At 39.4% G+C, this 17,709-nt stretch overlaps 1 protein-coding gene across 1 annotated transcript in view; it reads right to left on the bottom strand.

Moving 5' to 3' along the window:
• Positions 1–4,728: 4,728 nt before the first annotated feature.
• Positions 4,729–17,709, bottom strand: part of LOC117540477 (LHFPL tetraspan subfamily member 6 protein) — a 44,131-nt gene continuing 31,150 nt past the window's right edge. Inside the window, exons 3-4 of the mRNA XM_034207185.1 lie at positions 9,655–9,753; positions 4,729–5,486 (exon numbers count right to left, since the gene is read on the bottom strand). Coding sequence (XP_034063076.1) covers positions 5,368–5,486; positions 9,655–9,753 — 218 coding nt within the window. The 3' untranslated portion in view covers positions 4,729–5,367. The remainder of the gene's footprint in view (positions 5,487–9,654; positions 9,754–17,709) is intronic.

Here is a 17,709-nt window from a genome sequence, read left to right as displayed (position 1 = left end):
AATAAAGACAAGGCCTTTTTAAAATTGTGTAAAGAGTGAAAACACTCAAGAATATGTGAAACCCTGAATGGTTTTCTTTTGATTTGGCTGGAAAAAAAATCCATTAATAATCCCTGGAGATTACCTTGATCAAAACAGGCCATTACCTTCTGTTAGGCAAAATAATGCAAAAATAAGTGCAAAAACCTTTCTATAACCTTATAAAATGGAACGGGAATCACCCAATGGCAGTTTTGTTTCTGGTCACATACCTATGTACAATAGTCCAATTGTTGTAGCTCCCCCCTACAGAAATTCCAGGGGTACTATTGGACGGGAAATGCAGAACATGTGGTAAATGGGAAGCATTCCTGAGCGAGGAGTCCCAAAATTCCACACAGGTCTATGAGCACAACAGGAATACCAGAGGAAAAAGTCACAGGGACCCAGAAAGAGTATACAACTTGTGGTACATGATCTTTTACCACTGAGAATGTTTTTTTTGGTGTGTCATGGTATGTTATGCAGTGCTGGATAGCATGAAGTAGGTTTATCAGGGCTTGTTTGCAAAATAAGTGTTAATCTTCAGTGAGTTTGTAACCAATCTTTTTTCACTTCTGTTATAGCTACAAAAGTACTTAAGTTGTGATGTGATCTTTATCTCCAGTTAAACTAAGACTATGATGGGCTGTCTTACTTTAATAGGTCTCAAAAGTATAAAATTACTCAAAATCATTTTCAGTTGGCTTCAAATAACTTGCCGGAAAAGAGCATTTTTAAGTTGGGTTGATAGTTATTTAGGATTAAGGGATCAAGGCTGGATTCTAAACTACTGTTTGCTTGAAACGTGATAAATACTGGTGGCCAGAGAGCTGTTTATGACTGATAAAATGCTGGGATTGACTTTATCAAAGACCTCCTGGAAGAGCTCGTGACACGTTTCATATGACTGACACGTCTTTGAAGGAAAAACAGGTTTAAAAACAGTATCTTTAAAGAGTGTAATTCCATTGCTCACACACTTTTGGTGAGGGATAAAAGAATCAGCATGTTTTTTCTGGGAAGACGGTTGATAGCAGAGTTGATTACGCTGAACGCTAACAGCACCTCAGTGTTGTGACAATTATTAGATAGCAGCTCACAGAATGCTGCTCTTGCATCTTCTCTGCATATATCTCACATTTCAGTAGGTCTTCCATAGGGCCCTTGAATATTTGCATTGTGTCTTATATATTCCATCTCTATAGGGGTGTATGCTCACTGAGTAAAGAGAAGGCTTTGAAGCATCTTTTTATTTGTAAGTTTAAACAGCACAAAGGAACTCCATTCAGGAAATGAAGGGAAATCTTTGTGCAAGCTTTGAGAAGCCCACTATGTTTGGTTTTTCAGTCTGTGCCCAGAGGTATGATTTCAGTTCTCTGGAAATGTGTGGTGTGTTACTTTTGATCTTTAGGAAGTATGATATTGCTGTACCCATGTCTCACCCAGGCTTGGACATAATGCCACTGCCTGAGTTTGAACTTTAACTGAGGAAGCTTGAAAGGTGAAAGGCCTGCTTGCATTGTTTTTCATTGATGCTAGCTGACATCAATGGGAGGATACCAACGCCTTTTCACTCCTGCTTCTTTCCTCCCATCCCTCGTGACACTCTTCTCCTACCGGGAAAATCACCCAGAGGAAATGGTGCAATGAAATGATGTGGAGGAGGGGTTACACTTCAAAATCAATGTCAAAGAATAGGTGGAAACAAGAGGGCATCACACACAGCTTCTCTATGCCCATTTAAAAATAAAAAAAAGATAAATAGTACATAATATAATTGGAACTATGCTTCTGAATGCAGATTACCTTGTGCCTAATCCTACATTATTTCCCAAGTTGGTGTGTTTCTCGATACGTTAATCACATTTGACCTTTAAGGCTCTGCACACCCTTGTTAAACTCACATAGGTGCTTTAAATAACTCATGTTGATTTTCTCAGAGCCGTGTTAGCAGACAATGCTCAAATGGCATTTCTTCGGCTCTTTTTTTTAGCTTGTTTCACATGTTTGGATTGGACAAATTACACCTCTATCATAAACTGTACATAATGCTGACTCACAATGTCACTGATTATTGGGACACTTAGTCATCTGTGCTTTTCTTGTGTAATAAGCCAGAATTAGAAACACCTGTGTGGGCGTGCATGGCATGGTTTTAGGTAAACAGCGGCATGATTAATATTGAGGCAATTGACATTTTTTCTTATTAAAAACTGCTATCCCAGTAAAGGGATTACCTCTTCTGAGTTGAAACAAACTGTTCATTTAAAAACCGCAGCTTCCCTGTGTCCCTGTAGCTGGAGTACTGTGAGTCACAATCTGTATATTTCCCTGTCAGTGAGACTTCAGTAGCAGCCTCTGATTTATTTTGCCAATGCAGTCTGTCTGGTGTATGTAATAATGAATTCATTTATTTCAATGAGCACATAAACATGGTAACTTGCATACATATGTATAATTGGCATTTCCTTTTAATACAGTGGGGACTTGTGAAGACAGTAGGAATCAAGGAACAATGTGTGAGTCGAGTTGTTTTTTAGTTCATTTAGATTGACTTCAGCCCAAACCACTGAGTGTTGCTTTCTAGTTATTGTGAATCACCTGAATAACTGTCTTTATTGTTGTGCCGCAGATATTTAAAAATATGGAGCTCTAATTAATTACTGCCAGTACATTCACATTTATAATGCAATAAAAAAAAGAACACTGCTGAGGGGTGATGACAGTGACAGGCCACTATTTTGCGATACAGGTTTAGTATAATCCCAGTCATGTCTCATTATTTTGCTATCTGGCACTATCAATTAAGCACAATCTTTATGGAGATTGGTGTTATAGTAGCACAACAGCTTTTTTTAAGCAGAGTTGCACTTAAGGGCAGTAATTATCTCACCAGGGTGCTGTAGGGGGGGAAATAATTAGACAGAATTAATTGATGTCGTATCTTAACTGGCCGGCCGCCTAGGCTCAACTTTTTGAAGGTGATTCTGCATTCTCCCTGTTAAATATCCCCTGCTTCAAATTACTTAAAAAATGAGCTGCACAATTGTAGGGGTTTTGAATACCATTGTGTTGCTTCAGTAGAATTGATCAAGCGGAATGATCTTCTGATACTTCTATAATGATAATAAAAAAGAAAGAATCCTTTTTTGAATCATACCCATATCAAATGAGCTGCTGAAATTCTACTATTGCTCCAAAGAACTAATCCAGTAAGTAAATGCTAGCCTTCCCAAATCATGTGTGTTGTGAAAATTGGTAATTACTGTCATTTTTAAATATACATACATACTTTCTTTTTTAGATGTATTTCAAGTTTTGGCAATTTTGCATTTGGTTCTTGGTTCTGCCCATCACTTGGACACTCCAAGTGATACTTAATACTGTTTCGTATTAAGTGTTTACACCCTGCAGGTTTGCAAGTTTGGCACTAGTCATATCGGTTCGATGTCTACCTTTACCCCAATTTAAACACTGCAAATAGAAAAAGAAACCCACTCACTCAGTAGAGACTTTGCAGAGGTGCTGGAGCTTTATCAAACGTAATGAAAAAAGCATCCACACAATCAAATCTGTGCAATAATCTTTTTTAATAAATGAGTTTGGTTCAGAGACCTTCTTCAAGGCAAGAACTGCTGTTCTTTCATTAAGTGTGCGATCTTCCCTGATACAATGGTGAGTATAAATCAGTGTGTCGTCCTCACTTTATTAAACGTTTTACTCAAAAGTGGTCATAGCGATCTGCAGTTCTGGTCAGCTTACATTCACAATATAGGCAGTTGTAATATCGCTTTTACTCCGCAGTAGACTACTTCCCAGTTACCAGTACCACACATTTCAACCCACGTTTTGCATGTTTTAAGCCGCCTGAGTAACAAGCCCTCAGAAAGCATCGTACACCCTGTCAGTCGGAGGTACGGGTACTGATTTAAAGCAGGGAGCACTCCAATTTAACCCCATTGTGTCAGCATGCAGATTAGGCATCTGGTTGACACTCTGTAACAATCACTGGTGATATCAATCAGAATGCAAAGGAGCCATGCTAACATATTAAACAGCAAGTACTGAGACAGATTTCTCAAGTGAGGATTGGGAGACGGGGGCGGGGTGTATCATCTGGGGGATGCTGAGTGTTGTGAGAAAATGGGCATGCTAATGAGTGCCAAATAATACAGCTGACTTTTAACACTTGGAGGAAAGTCGGAAGTGCTGTTTGTTGATCCAAGGAGAAGAAAAAGGAACAAATGACTAAAAATAGTAACTGAAAAACTCACACCTCTGATGACACACATGCAGCTGTGGTAATTGCTATGAAAGGTTACCATTGTTGTTGTTCATTATTATTCAGAGGAACTATGAGATAGCCCTAGACAATAAGCCGATGGATGCCTTCTTTATGTCCCAGGGTATGATTGCATCTCAAGCTCTGTCTGGAAAGACTCGGACGCTTTGAAGTTAGTAACCCGATGAAAAGGCAAATAATCTGTCTGGAGGTCATGGGATTTACCTCATCAATAACGGGGGAAAAGTTAAATTCACAGCAATGCCCACCCTTATCCTTTTTATCGATTGGTGGGGAAAAAAGGACTCTCACACGTAGCCAACACTACCAAGACCAAAAGGTCATGGGAAAAGATTTTAGGAATGTGAGAGGTCTGTTCGGTGTACCTCAGGGCGTGTTGTGGGACTGAAATAACACTTTAAATCCAGAATTTCAATAAACATTTATTTACAAAACAAGAATAATAACAAAGAATAATATGAAGAGTGAATACAAAACATGTGCTAATATGATAAAATACATTATCATACACAACGTATATCTTTATGAATGTATTAAATAAACTATGCTTAGATTTTTGGGATCTGAAAAGGTTGAGGAAGCAGGCAGCCAGTGTCGGATTGCTTTACGTTATAGGGATTATTGCATCTCACTTTGTGTTTAAGGCAAGGATGAGACATGAAGAGGAGACAGAAACACTTCACATAACAATGAAGCCGTATTACTTTTCTCTTCATCACAGGGAACACCATCACATAGACTGAAGAGGAGGAAGACAAAAAAAAGAGATAATACTCTTAAAGAAATGTAACAATTTTACAAATAGAATTGGTCCATACATTTTTCATTTAAGAACAGCTTTTTAAGAGAGGAAGCACTTTTAAAAGCCATGTGTATGTGTTACATTATGAAACAGTCCCTGCAGTTGTCAGATGGATTGTGTCCCATGATGTCCAGAGCACTGTGTCTTGGTGTCTTTGGTGCTCAATGTGCTGTGTTGGTGTCCACAGAGTCATCTCCCTTTCGTCGTATACCCTCTGAGGTCTGTCCCTCTGAGCCTGGCTTCAGTACGGGTACTGCTTCTGCTTCTTCCCTGCGAAACAGGAGAGCCAGGTGCACAGCAGCATGGCCGCCGCCGCCCCGGCCCCTGTGCAGTAATACGCCCAGCCGATCTGGCAGGAACCTGCGGAGGAGAGCAGAGGATTCAGGATGATTATCTTTCCACCCTTTATTTTATCTGTCCATCTGTCAGCGGGATAACTCCTAAAACGCACGGATGGCTTTCAATGAAATGTCCTCAGATAAGCCTTTGGCGGGGAAAGAACTGATTTGATTTTGGCTTAACCAGAATATCTGAACATTAGAGGAGCCCTGCACTGTTTAACTTAATGGAGCTTTTTTGGGCTCACAAATCGCATACTACTTATACAGTACAATATTATAACATACTTCTATACAAGAGCTCTAAAACAGTTTACTCCAAATAGATACTGAATAAACTGCAGGAGGCTATAAAAGTGTCTCTTTTTAAGTCATGTACCTGCAATAAAGGACATTTTTGTTTTAACAAGCCGTTTCAGATTTTTTTGTTTTGTTGCCTTTTCCAAAATATTTAACATCTCTACTTGGACAATGGTGTATAAATGACAACATGTAAGAGGATCAAAGTGTGATATTTTCACTATAAAAGAGTCTTACTTGATTCCATATATTTAGGAATTGAATTGGTAGGAATTTGGCCATTACCATACGATGTAGAACTATTCAGTATTAATCAATAGTACTATCTAAGTTGTATACAGTGACATTATTTGAATGTAGAAAGGATTGTGTGAGGTTTATTTAAAAGACATTTAAATGATATCATTTATTTGTGAGAACTGTATCAAAAGAAAACTACACTACAGCGTTATCCTTGCCTTAGATCCAACATTTCCATATAAGTGTTGTGAACTGCCATTTTTGTTCAAGCAACAACATTTCCAATTTCAGAAATAGATAGCATCGCTGGAACAGATTAGCTGAACATAGTTTAACTTCATTTGCAGTGTGGTATGTGCCAAATGTGTTCTCACAACACAGAGTTTTGGAAAGCACAAACAGTGGCAAAAAAAAGCACAAATTAAAACGTAAAAGGGCCTCCTTAAGAAGCATCTTCTATAATCCTCAAAGGAAATTATGTGCATGACTAAACAAGGATATGACCTACATCTGATTCTAAATTTGGAAAATGTTGTGATGACCTCATTATAAACATCGCATTTAAAGAAAGTGTCTGATATCCGGCAGTGGCTCAGTCAGTAGGGGCTTGGACTGTGAGCCGTCGGGTCGCCGGTTCAAGTCCCCGAACAGACCTAAATATGGAGTGTGGACTGCTACTTGGAGAGGTCCCAGTTCACCTCCTGGGCCCTGCCGTGGTGCCCTTGAGCAAGGCACCGGACAACCCCCTCCCCCCCCACTCCCATTGCTCCCCGGGCGCTGTACAATAGCTGCCCACTGCTCCTAGTACTAGACTCCTGGTACTAGGACGGGTTAAATGCAGAGGTCACATTTCACTGTGTGCTCTGCATGTGTGACCATTAAAGAGGGGTTTCATCCCTCCGATTCTATATTCTGATTGAATGTTATCTAATTACGAGTCGGAGGAGGAGTCTCATTTCCAAATCATCCAAGCAGCAGTCTTCTGATACTACAGCTATAACTGAACAGCTTATTTCTTGGAAGTACATTTTCTGTTATAAATGTCTCTCTTTTCAACTCCACACTCATATGGCTGTAGTTTATCTATAAACATGATGTGGGAATATTCCATTAACCCTTTAATGGTTATAGCATCCTGTGGGATACAGTCAGTTGTGTCCATGTGTAAAATGGGTGCAGAAACTGTGTAATTATGGTGCATTATGGGTGTAACGTGCGTGTACAGTAACATGGGTATAACAACGTTTTAATATGGTTGTATTCATGTATAATATGAGTGTAATAATATTGTAATATGGGTCTAATATAGAAAATAGCAACATTTTTCCAATACGCATTTAAGGGTTACAAAACAGTGACTAGGACTTTCCTGTATCCATTCTGAAAACATAAGTATGATAATTTCCCCAACATTTTCATGTTAGACATACATGCAATTATTTTGTCCTGCAGAAACATTCTAATTCATCTTTGAATCACTACGTTCTCCCTGCTCTCTTCATGATTAATGAAGGAGAGATTTGAAGTTCTCAATGTGGCATCATTTCTTGGGTGAAATCCACAGTTCTCAAGCGACTTGTCATGGCGCTACCAAGAAAGAGGTGAATAACTATAGTGCAGTCATCTTCATCTGAGCTGCACGCTGATGCAAACCCACTTGTTAACAATAATTCATACTGTATGTACTGAGAGGATGTTCTTTCAAAGAACTCCTTTCCAACATAATTACATCTGATGACATGGTCTGAAATCTCAGTAATTGAGATGATACGTTTAGAAATTTAAACTACACAGAATTATATTTCATTTCATTTCAAACCTTTATTTATACAGATAAATCCCATTGAGATCATTGATCTCTTTTTCAATGGAGACCTGCTCAAGTAGTTCCACATGAAACATAAAAACATAAATAGAACAACAAAAGGACATATCCTTCTGAATTATATGAACACGATTATATAAAAGCTGCTAGAACCATCACATATCTGCAGAAATATTATCTGTTTTAATGTGCATATATCAACTTGTATTTATTAACTTAATGTCGGTGATGATTTTGAAGAATGTTTGGTTGGTCTTTCATTGAGTTCATCCAACAGTCCAGAACTATATCTCAACAACAACAGATTGTCATGAAACAGACATTCATTGACTAGTGGTGCTCTGGCTTCATTGTCAGGTCAAAAGTTGCCCTTGTGCAACACTCATAGTTGAATTACAAACACTACAGCGCATAATTGGGGGACTTTAAATTTGGAGTCTGCAGTTTAATTTTGGCATCATTGGGCAACTTTTTCTTAATAGCAATTCAGCATAATTATCATCCAAGTTGCACCCTAGGGTAGCCAGTACTCTGTAAAATGCAAAACAATGCCAGAATGCAAAAAGAACAGCTGTCCTCTTTCCCTTCTCTGTCCAAGAGCACAGGCATGTGACGTAATTCATAGGGTAACCTGTATGAGCCACTAGTCAATCATGTTAAACGATCTAGATGCCTTTATATAGCAAAAATGCAATGAAAATAATCACTCCTGTTTTCTTTGCCAACTCATGGGTCCGTAAATATCTTTGAGATGACATAATACTCTCATTCTAAGCTCGCTACAATGTCAGGAAACATTTCAGAGAAGTTAAGACAAAACACTTTGCAAATAGTTTAACCTTCTGATAACCATAGCCATAAGCTTAAGGTTGGCAAAAGGCTTAACTATGAGAAAGATGGAGACAAAATGTTGCTAACAGCTTAGCAATGCTAACCAATTAGCAACAGTTTTTTCCTTTTAAAATGCTTCTCGATATTGGCAGATACTCTTTTAAGTCTGTCTGCAGTTTAAGGCAGTTCTCTCAGACCACTTACATTATGCCAAAAGGCTAATGGCATTTTTGGCCCTTAATTACAACAAATATTCTGCCTACTCCAGCTTTAACTAGTTGCTTGGTACTCAGAACATCTACCTATCATACTGTGTATGGAATCAAATATATAAAAAGCATGGTGGACATTGATGTAAATTAAAAGAGAGAGCAAATCTAAGTGTACTGGATTACATCATTTATGGGCTCAACAGCTTTATCAAAAAAGTACCTTTGACATTTAATTAAAAATATTGCAATCACACAAAATGAATTTCTCCCTGTACGTAGAAGTTCAAACACTTTTTGATTATTATTATTTGATCATATAAGAGCACCTGCAGTATAAATAGCCCTCCACCTGCCTACCATCTAATACAGAAACATTATATTGTCTATGAGATAGCCCAGAGAATGCCAGCTGAATACTGAGCAGCAATCGAGCTCATGCTTATTCTCAGCACATATTTATAGCTATAAAACACTTCAGGAACTGACAGCAACAGGAGGTTCTGTTTACTTTTTATCATATATTTTAAATACCAAGGGATCTTGTCTCTTCAGTATATGACAGTACCAGAGAGTTGTATCTGCTTGGTATTAAAAAAACAGGCAGCATGTCAAGTGCCAGATATAAAAGTCTGTTCTGAACTTTGTTCATACATTTATCAGTTCTGGGGCCGGGAACATTTGGCAAACACAAGACAAATGTACACAGTCATGGTTGAAACATCAGTGTGTAAGGTGGTGTCAGGCTGTAGGTGTGTGTGTGTGTGTATTAGTAGACATCTTACCTAGTTGAAACTGGTCCGAGCTGTTGTTGCAGGTCTGTTGTACTTCCTCGCTGTCCCATCCCAATGGATAGAGTGCACAGCCAGATCCTATGAGCAGACCTGAGAACGAGAGAGAGGGAGTCTGTCAGTGATGGAGGAACAGTAGTAGCCCAAAAAAAAGAAAAATCACAAAATATGACCAGAGGCTGACAAGACAGCGTTTGTGAGGGGGAAAACCGCAGCAAGGACAAACTCTCCCCATCAAGGTGTTCACTCGGCTCCTTGAGGGAAGGTCTGCATTGTTTTATGTGAGACCTTGCCTGTGGGTTTTCATAATTTAAGAATCTTTCATTAATGAGGAAGACAAAAAGGGTGTTTTTATTCATTGTTGCATCCAGATAACACAAACTCAGGTTGTGTATGGATTCTCTAGCAACCCTGGTTTATGTTTTAAATAAAATTATGAAAACGACAATGAGCTGAAGCGGTGTGTGACTTCACGCGTATGATTTTATTCTTCTCACCTTATCAACTGTTTCCAGCTGATACTGATGGGGAGGCAATAATAACCTGTTCCAACAATTCAACCTTAACAAGCCACAAATCCCTTTGTAAAACGACACGGATTGTGATTTTAACACATCGTCATGTTTTTTACAGCTGCAAAACAAAGCGCTCCTCAGCCAGCAGCTCATAAAACCGCTCGCATCAACGAGAGAAATAATGCAAATAGCTTGGCAATTTCTCGCACAGCTAACAACAACAAAAAACAGCAATTTTTGGTACGCAATAATTACGGTAAAACTCTGGAAAACCCTTGAGGGACTGCTTTATGTCAGTGATTAGAGAGACTTGTGACTGCACTTAAAGCTGCACACAGAGACAAGAGTAAAATCAAGTCAAGGCCATTTACATTAAGGATTAATATCCTTAATATTAGCCTACAGCCAGGTCTTGACGAGTTATTCCCTGGATGCCAAGGCCCGTCTCTTAAAATTACCCTGTAGGTGGCTCTGCCATCACATTAGCTTAATCCCCTCCGATGTGTCTAACCTGCTATCAGTTTTTTGGATGTGAGGAAGGCAGCAGAGGAAGAGAAGGCAAGAGCTCTGCCTTCCAACCTGATTACCTCTGCCATCCAGGATTGCCTTATTACATCCAGGCAAAGATAACAAGCAGGAATTAATCCACATGCTAATGCATACGGGCTAGACAAACTGGCCAACATCAGAAGGGGAGTAGAAAAGTGAAAAAGACATCTGTTTTCCGCAGTTGCAGCCAGGAGGACGGTGAATGTCATCAGCTTGCATCTGGGGGGAAATGGACTGATTATGGCACCCGTGGTAGAAAATCAATTCAGCAAAACTCTGGCATGTTGATGAGAAAGAAGGGATGTAAAAAGGGTCCAACCAAGTCCGTGTCGTTACAGCTCAGGATCAGAGGGGATCCTGAGAATGTAATAAGTAACAACTCGGCTGTTCTTCAGCTTCTTAAAAAAACTTCAGATGAGTTTCTGCAAAATGACTACCTTTAGCTGAGCAGTAAAGCAAAAGACAGGGGCATTTGATGTAAATCCCTGTACAAGCAGTGGACCTCTGATGAACATAAAAACAAACTCTTTTGGAAGGTACAAAAATGCATTTGTAAGCTAGTGAGCATACCCGCAATCATTAAAATATTCTCAGTTATGTAATGTGATCGAATGTGTTTTGATTCAAATTTGTAACAGTAAAGAGCCAACATGATAATGTATTCATGATTAATATTTAATTAAATCAAAAATTCTCTTTCAAGTGTTGTGTAATGCAGAGAGATACAGCAGTATGTAATCAAATTGAATTTCCTTGCAGCACGAGGAAGGAGAGAAACAAAATAACGCAGGGCAGAATGTGCTTCAAAAAGACATTGTTATTCTATCCAGCAAACTGTAATATTTCCATTCGAAAAATCAAGCTGTATTGGGATTTTCAGTCAGTGTTTGATTAACGCATTCGTTATAATGATCAGATTTATAAAACGCTGCAGCAGGAACCTCCGTGGGAATAGGGGGGAAAAGGTTTTCGTCAGTGCATAGTTTCCACATCAGGTCAGACGATGATGTGATGACATGAAAAGCTGTACATCTAAGACCAATGACAGGAGGGAAACGATTGCCACAACAAAGACAAAAGCCCAGTTCCCTTGTGTAATCTTGAAAAATAAAAGGTTGCTGGGTGAACCGCCAGAGTTTTCTGTTGTTTTTGGGGATAAACTCAGTGAGCCTGCAACACTGCAGTGGGTGAAATCAATGAGAGCACTGACATGTTACCAAGCCAATATGGTGACAGATACTGCAAAGCAAAAATCACTGGGAGCGAGCACTAAGGTATCTGTATCATATATGGCTCTACGTTTCACATTTGGCTTTTATTTATTTGATAAATATATTTTTTGCCATTATAGTTAAGTCTGTCAAATCCTATCCTCCACACTTACTACGTGGGTTTTTGAGAAGCAGAGGTAGGAAGGCTGGTGACTGGGATGTGGGAGACAGATTACCAAGAATGCAAAATGCTCTTTCACATAATGTTTCAAAGGAAAGCTGCTAGAGAGAAGTGTGGACTTGTGAGAGGCAGAATACCTCAGGCTCTAATTCTCCATGCGTGCTGTTAAAAAGACGGTACTTCCTACCCTTATTATTTCCTAAGCTGACACAGATGCACCCCAATCTGCACAAACAGACAGTCAGGGATTTGTGTCATTTAGCATGTGGATGCCAGCTACAGCAGTGCTTCTCAACCTTTTTGGCATGTGACCCCTTAAACTGAGGTAATGCCTTCTGCTGACCTGAATTCCCATCACAGAGTGTAAACACAAACACTTTGGATCATGAAATGTGTTTCCCCCCCCCCCCCTGAAAATGTTCTTAAATCTGGTGTCCTGGATGGTGGCGCGAGGACCACTGAGCTAGTGGACACGCTACAATCTCAAGCATTAAAGTCATGCTAAATGTATTATAATACGATTAAACTTAATGATTCCCTGAGTAAAATGGGTTGCTTTAACAGAAAATAGATAAGCATTATGTTACATTAGAAACACATTATAAGTAAGTCTTACAGAATGATTAAACTGCAATCAGTAATTGACAAATTCAATTATTCCATACTATGTAAAGAAACACCAAATGGCCAAAATTAAAACCCCCACACTTGTTTCAACAAACGTATTCTGTAAGTGGCATTGCCTGAATGTTCTCTTCTGCTGATCAACCTCAACAAGAGGCTCATTTTCTTTTGCTGTGAGCAGATGGCCATCTCACAATGAAATCATTGCAGAACTCCACTAAGCTGCCATAAGGACTGTAGTTAAAGTCACCACAAGGCTGCAGCTGTACAGCAACTACATTAAGGAACTGATAGACTGGAAATATCATAAAGATGACGTCACTACCATTTGCACCAAAACAACTAGTTTCACCGTATCAGCATCAACCATGCTCTCAGGTCAAACATAAAGAAGCCCTGAGCTTTCTGCGTAATCGGACGAGGCTCTATCAACACAAGCCTGGGACGGTTGTTTGTTTACTCTGCTGCTTTCTTACCAACAACCACTATTTGTAAAACCTAAGGCCATTTTGGAGTGTTGTTTGAGTTGCTATGGCAGCAGGCTGATGCTGATAGTTTCCTCCCGGGCAGAAGAGATGAAGAGGAAGAAGTAAGGGTCAGAGAGAGCGGCGTGTAGAATCAAGACGTCTTATTCACAGATTGAGTTTCAATTGATCTCCATGAGGTTGTTATCACAATGACTATCTCGGGCCAAATGGCTTCTGTGAAAGGCTATTCTATGAACTGGGAAATAGATCAGATAAATTGACTTAACCAAATACAATCAGTCCCTCATTCCATTCTTCAATCCATAAAATGTGCTCTAATACAGTCAACTTTCTATTGCATATAGTTGCCTCGGATTTCATCATTGCAGTTGAGCTCGCTTTTGAAATCTCTTAAAAAGCACACAGAGAATTGAACTGTTTCATCAGAGCTGCTCTATTGTGCCCCATCCTTATTCTGTCAACGCTTTTTACCTGAATGAAGAACTGCCCCCTTTCATGTCCCCCACATTCTCTGATTTAGGGAGTGCTGATGCCTTTTGTCAAGCTTTCCTGCTTTCTGTCAAAAAGCAAGGCATTTCTTTACCCTCCTTCATGCCCCGAGACAATACCATTCAAGGTTATCATTCAAAAGGCCAAAGAGGACAGGGAGAAAAGGCTCCCGCTAAGCTCTAGAGAATGTGAGTGGCCAGGGAATTGGAGTGGGGGTGGGGCTGAAAGGGTCAGCTTAATGTAAGACATTCCCTTTTGGGCTTGGAGGATCGACAGAAAGCGGAGGGAAGTATAAGAGCAACCTCACCTGGGAAGGCAAGCCCGCCTGTGACAAACTAGTATCCCCCTCTACTCGTCCGTAGGCATTTGTGGTTGAAAATTATAATTCCAGTCAAGTTTTATGCTGTTTCCCAAGACATGTTAATAATATGAAGAAAAGAAAGCTGGTACGATTAATGAAATGTCTGAATATGTTTACAAAACGGCTTGCAAAAAGGGCAGCAAGGAAAATAAGTGGGTCGTTTAATTTATAATCCTTAAAATGTTTATGGAATTAACCCATTTCTCAACATAGCCATTCAACACATGTACATTCTGTAATTATCTAGTAATTTCCATTGTAAGTGGTGGAGACCGCCATTCCCACAGTGGATACAAATTGCCTCGTATGAGAGATTTAGCACTGCAGCACATAATCCAGCAACACTGTTTTTAATTCTATCTCATTAATATCAGCATCATTGCTTACTGCTAACTCAGCCGTGTCAGAGCCATATTAAGTCACTGCTAATGCAAACCTGATGCAAACCCAACATTTCCTCCAGCTGCTGCTTCCATTTAAGGACATCTGACAATGGTGCTCATAAAAAAACACTTTCTTCTTAAAATATAAGAAATATAAGACAACAAATGTTGGGGCAAAGAACATTTTTCGAATATTGCAAGGGAATAACTAGAAGGAGCAGCCACAGTGAGCTAGATGAAGAGCTGCAGGTTTTTAAGAGTAAAACTAATGTGAGGTTCTTTGGCTGCTGCCCTGTAAACAAATATGAGCGCTAACCTTGTGTTAATCTGACAAAGTAGCTCAAGGACTGTTAGCGAAAACCTTCACTTGCTGACACCATATTTACTCGGGTGTTGCCATATCTTAAGAACTAGAAATTCAAAAATAAAAACATGTTGTACAATGTTACCTTAAAGTACAAATCTGTGCTTAATTGTACTCAATTCATCCAAGCATGGTACTTTGCATCTAATCGAAAAACAAATATATAAATACAATCTGTTATGTAAATAATATGAGATTATAATCATGTTTATGTCATCCTGAGCTTTAATCAGTTACAGGTTTCCACAGTGTCATGTTTGCCTGTCAACATTACCATCTCTGCATGTCGAGACATGTTTTTTTTCTCCATTTGAAACACGTGGCAGACATCAGTATGTACAGCTTGCATTCCTGCTTTCCATACGAGGTTTTGATTCTCTGTCATTCAAGTTGGATCAACACAGTCGCTTTTTAGAAGGGCTTAATCCTATGTGAGCATTTTTGCCGGAGAAGCTGTTTTTTTTATGTGAGCGAGACGGGGATCTGGAGATTCAGTTGAAACGTTGCAACTGTGAGAGATGGAGGATGAGGAGGAAAGGAGGGATTTAATGAGAGTATGTAAAGTACGAGTGATATGTGATGTGCAAAATGATGCATCTTAACATTTGCGGTTGCCAGTGGCTGACATTCAAGCATTATATTGAGCACAAATAGTCTACTTGTTGCTATTAATATTCCTTTGCTAAATTGTTTTCTGCATGAATCTTCCCACAGATCAAAACACAATTATCCAGAAGGACGAGAGGTGTGTTCATGAAGAAGTTTTACAGGTTGAACCATGTTTTCTCCCAACGGTTATATTCTCAGTTACATATTCCACTGTGTGATGGCTGACTACACAGGAAAAGATGTTCCAGTCTGCAGTCTTCTGTCGGCTCCGTTTCTTTATTCTTGTTTTGGCTTTGCAACTTGAATATCAAACACATAAAAGTGTATTACAGACCAGGCCAGTAAGAACACAGCTCTGTGACAAACCAGCTCTACACCAGGCTCTGACTATTAATTTAGAGTGTGACCATCCCCTTTATGGCAGATTTCTCCCTCTCCCCTCTGGTATCTGCCACAGCCACCCAAAGAAAAGGTCAAACAGTAACAAACAGTCCTTTATCCCAGCATCTATCAGAGGACTTAACAAGACTCGTTGTCAGGCTGTGTTCATGTGAGGTCTGCATGGTTATGTTTTCTTGTCTTCCTGCAAACAGACTGTTGTTTCGTGTGTCTCTAAGATGACCTGATTCAACAGTATTTTAGTCAGGGGTACAGTTAATTTGAAAATGTACAAAAAACCCAAAATAAATCATTCAAAGAGTGTATAATGGGTCTGCAAAGCTTATCTTTTACTATATAGATTGTGTGCCTTTTTTTCTATTTCAGGAAACACACAACATCAAAAACACTGAAGCTATTTTCACACATTTGCTCTATATATTATAGCATATTTTCTGTGCATGCTATGCAGTAAGCTTTCCACAACTAACATGCTGATGAGGTGATGCTTCATTCTTGTGTGTTCAGGACAGTGCTAGCAGTGCTGTTGAAAGTTACTTTTGAAGCAAATTTGAATGTGAAACGGTTAGCCAGAGTTAAGGTCATGATGCAACGCTGGATGCTGTATTAGATCACAACTCCAGTTTGTAAAACATAAAGGAGATGCAGAGAACAACCCAGCGTTAAGGCCTAACAAGTGCTTAAAAGTTGAGGTAGTGAAAAGATTATGGTAAAGGAAAACTGTCAAAAGATGGAGTGTGTTAAGTGTTATAATGTCAGTTAAATCACATATCCCTGAGGTATGGGCCAGAAATAAGCCCAAAGTGATGACCCGTACAGTGTGTGGTGGTTTATTGGGTTGTGCCACACAGTCTCATTTCATTCTCATGTCCACCCATCAGTCACCATCACAGGCCCTGGGCGGAAGGAGCAGTTTGTGTTATATTGATCTGTTTCAGCGCTTCTGCTACAGGCATTCTGTCAGGAACTGGTGTTATCTAATCACACCACTCATTTGTCGCACAGTTTCCAGCTACAACCGATAATTAATGAACACACCAACTACAAGAGCAAAATAAAGGTCTGGTTCATTAAGCAATGAGCAACTATTAAGAAGGAAAGACAACATCCTGTCTGCAGCACAGTGGCACAACACCAAACTGCAAAAGGACGACACCGGGGTGTGCAAAATACGTAGCAAATGACTTTCAGAAGACAATGTCTTCTGCATGTGTGGGGAGAATTAGCTTTTCACACAAGGGCGCAGATATTTTCTGTATGTCTCAGTCTTTCCAGCTACAAAGAACCCACGCCTCCTTGTGACCTCAACCATGTCTCCTCTGATCTCATTTTGCAAATTGGACATTCTACCCACTCCTTTCAGTTAAGAGGAGTCAAACAAGAGGAAGGCAAAGAAACAAGGGAATACAAGGGAAAGAATGCTGCAGCATCTGGGAGAAATTCCCCCTCTAGCTTTTCCAAAATGTTGCACAATTTTCACATTTCTCTTTTAAATATAGTCACCCATGTGCTAAACTAGTGATGGAATGCACTAAGAACAGAATAAACAATGAGCTAATGTGTGTTAGCTATCTGACAGCATCACCTGACTGCTACCATACTGCACTGGAGTTCATTTTCTGCCTTTGATTTTATTCAGAAAAAGTCAAAGGGAAGATAAGCTTTTGCAATATCTTGCAATATTATAAGGACTTATTATCATTGTGAGGCTAGGTGGCAATAAGCTTCTTTACTTTCACATGACAAAGTTACAGTCAAAGCCAACTTACAGTAGATTCTGGGCAACCGTTTTTTAAGCCTCAATTAACTAAGATTTCAGTCATTTATAGGAATCTATAGGAATACACGTATGCTAAAAAGGACTTTCTACAAACTG

This window comes from Gymnodraco acuticeps, unplaced genomic scaffold (genome assembly GCF_902827175.1).
Source record: "Gymnodraco acuticeps unplaced genomic scaffold, fGymAcu1.1, whole genome shotgun sequence".
NCBI classification, from domain to species: Eukaryota; Metazoa; Chordata; class Actinopteri; order Perciformes; family Bathydraconidae; genus Gymnodraco; species Gymnodraco acuticeps.
Note: the sequence above shows the minus strand (reverse complement) of the source record. Positions and strands in the feature narration are given on the sequence as shown.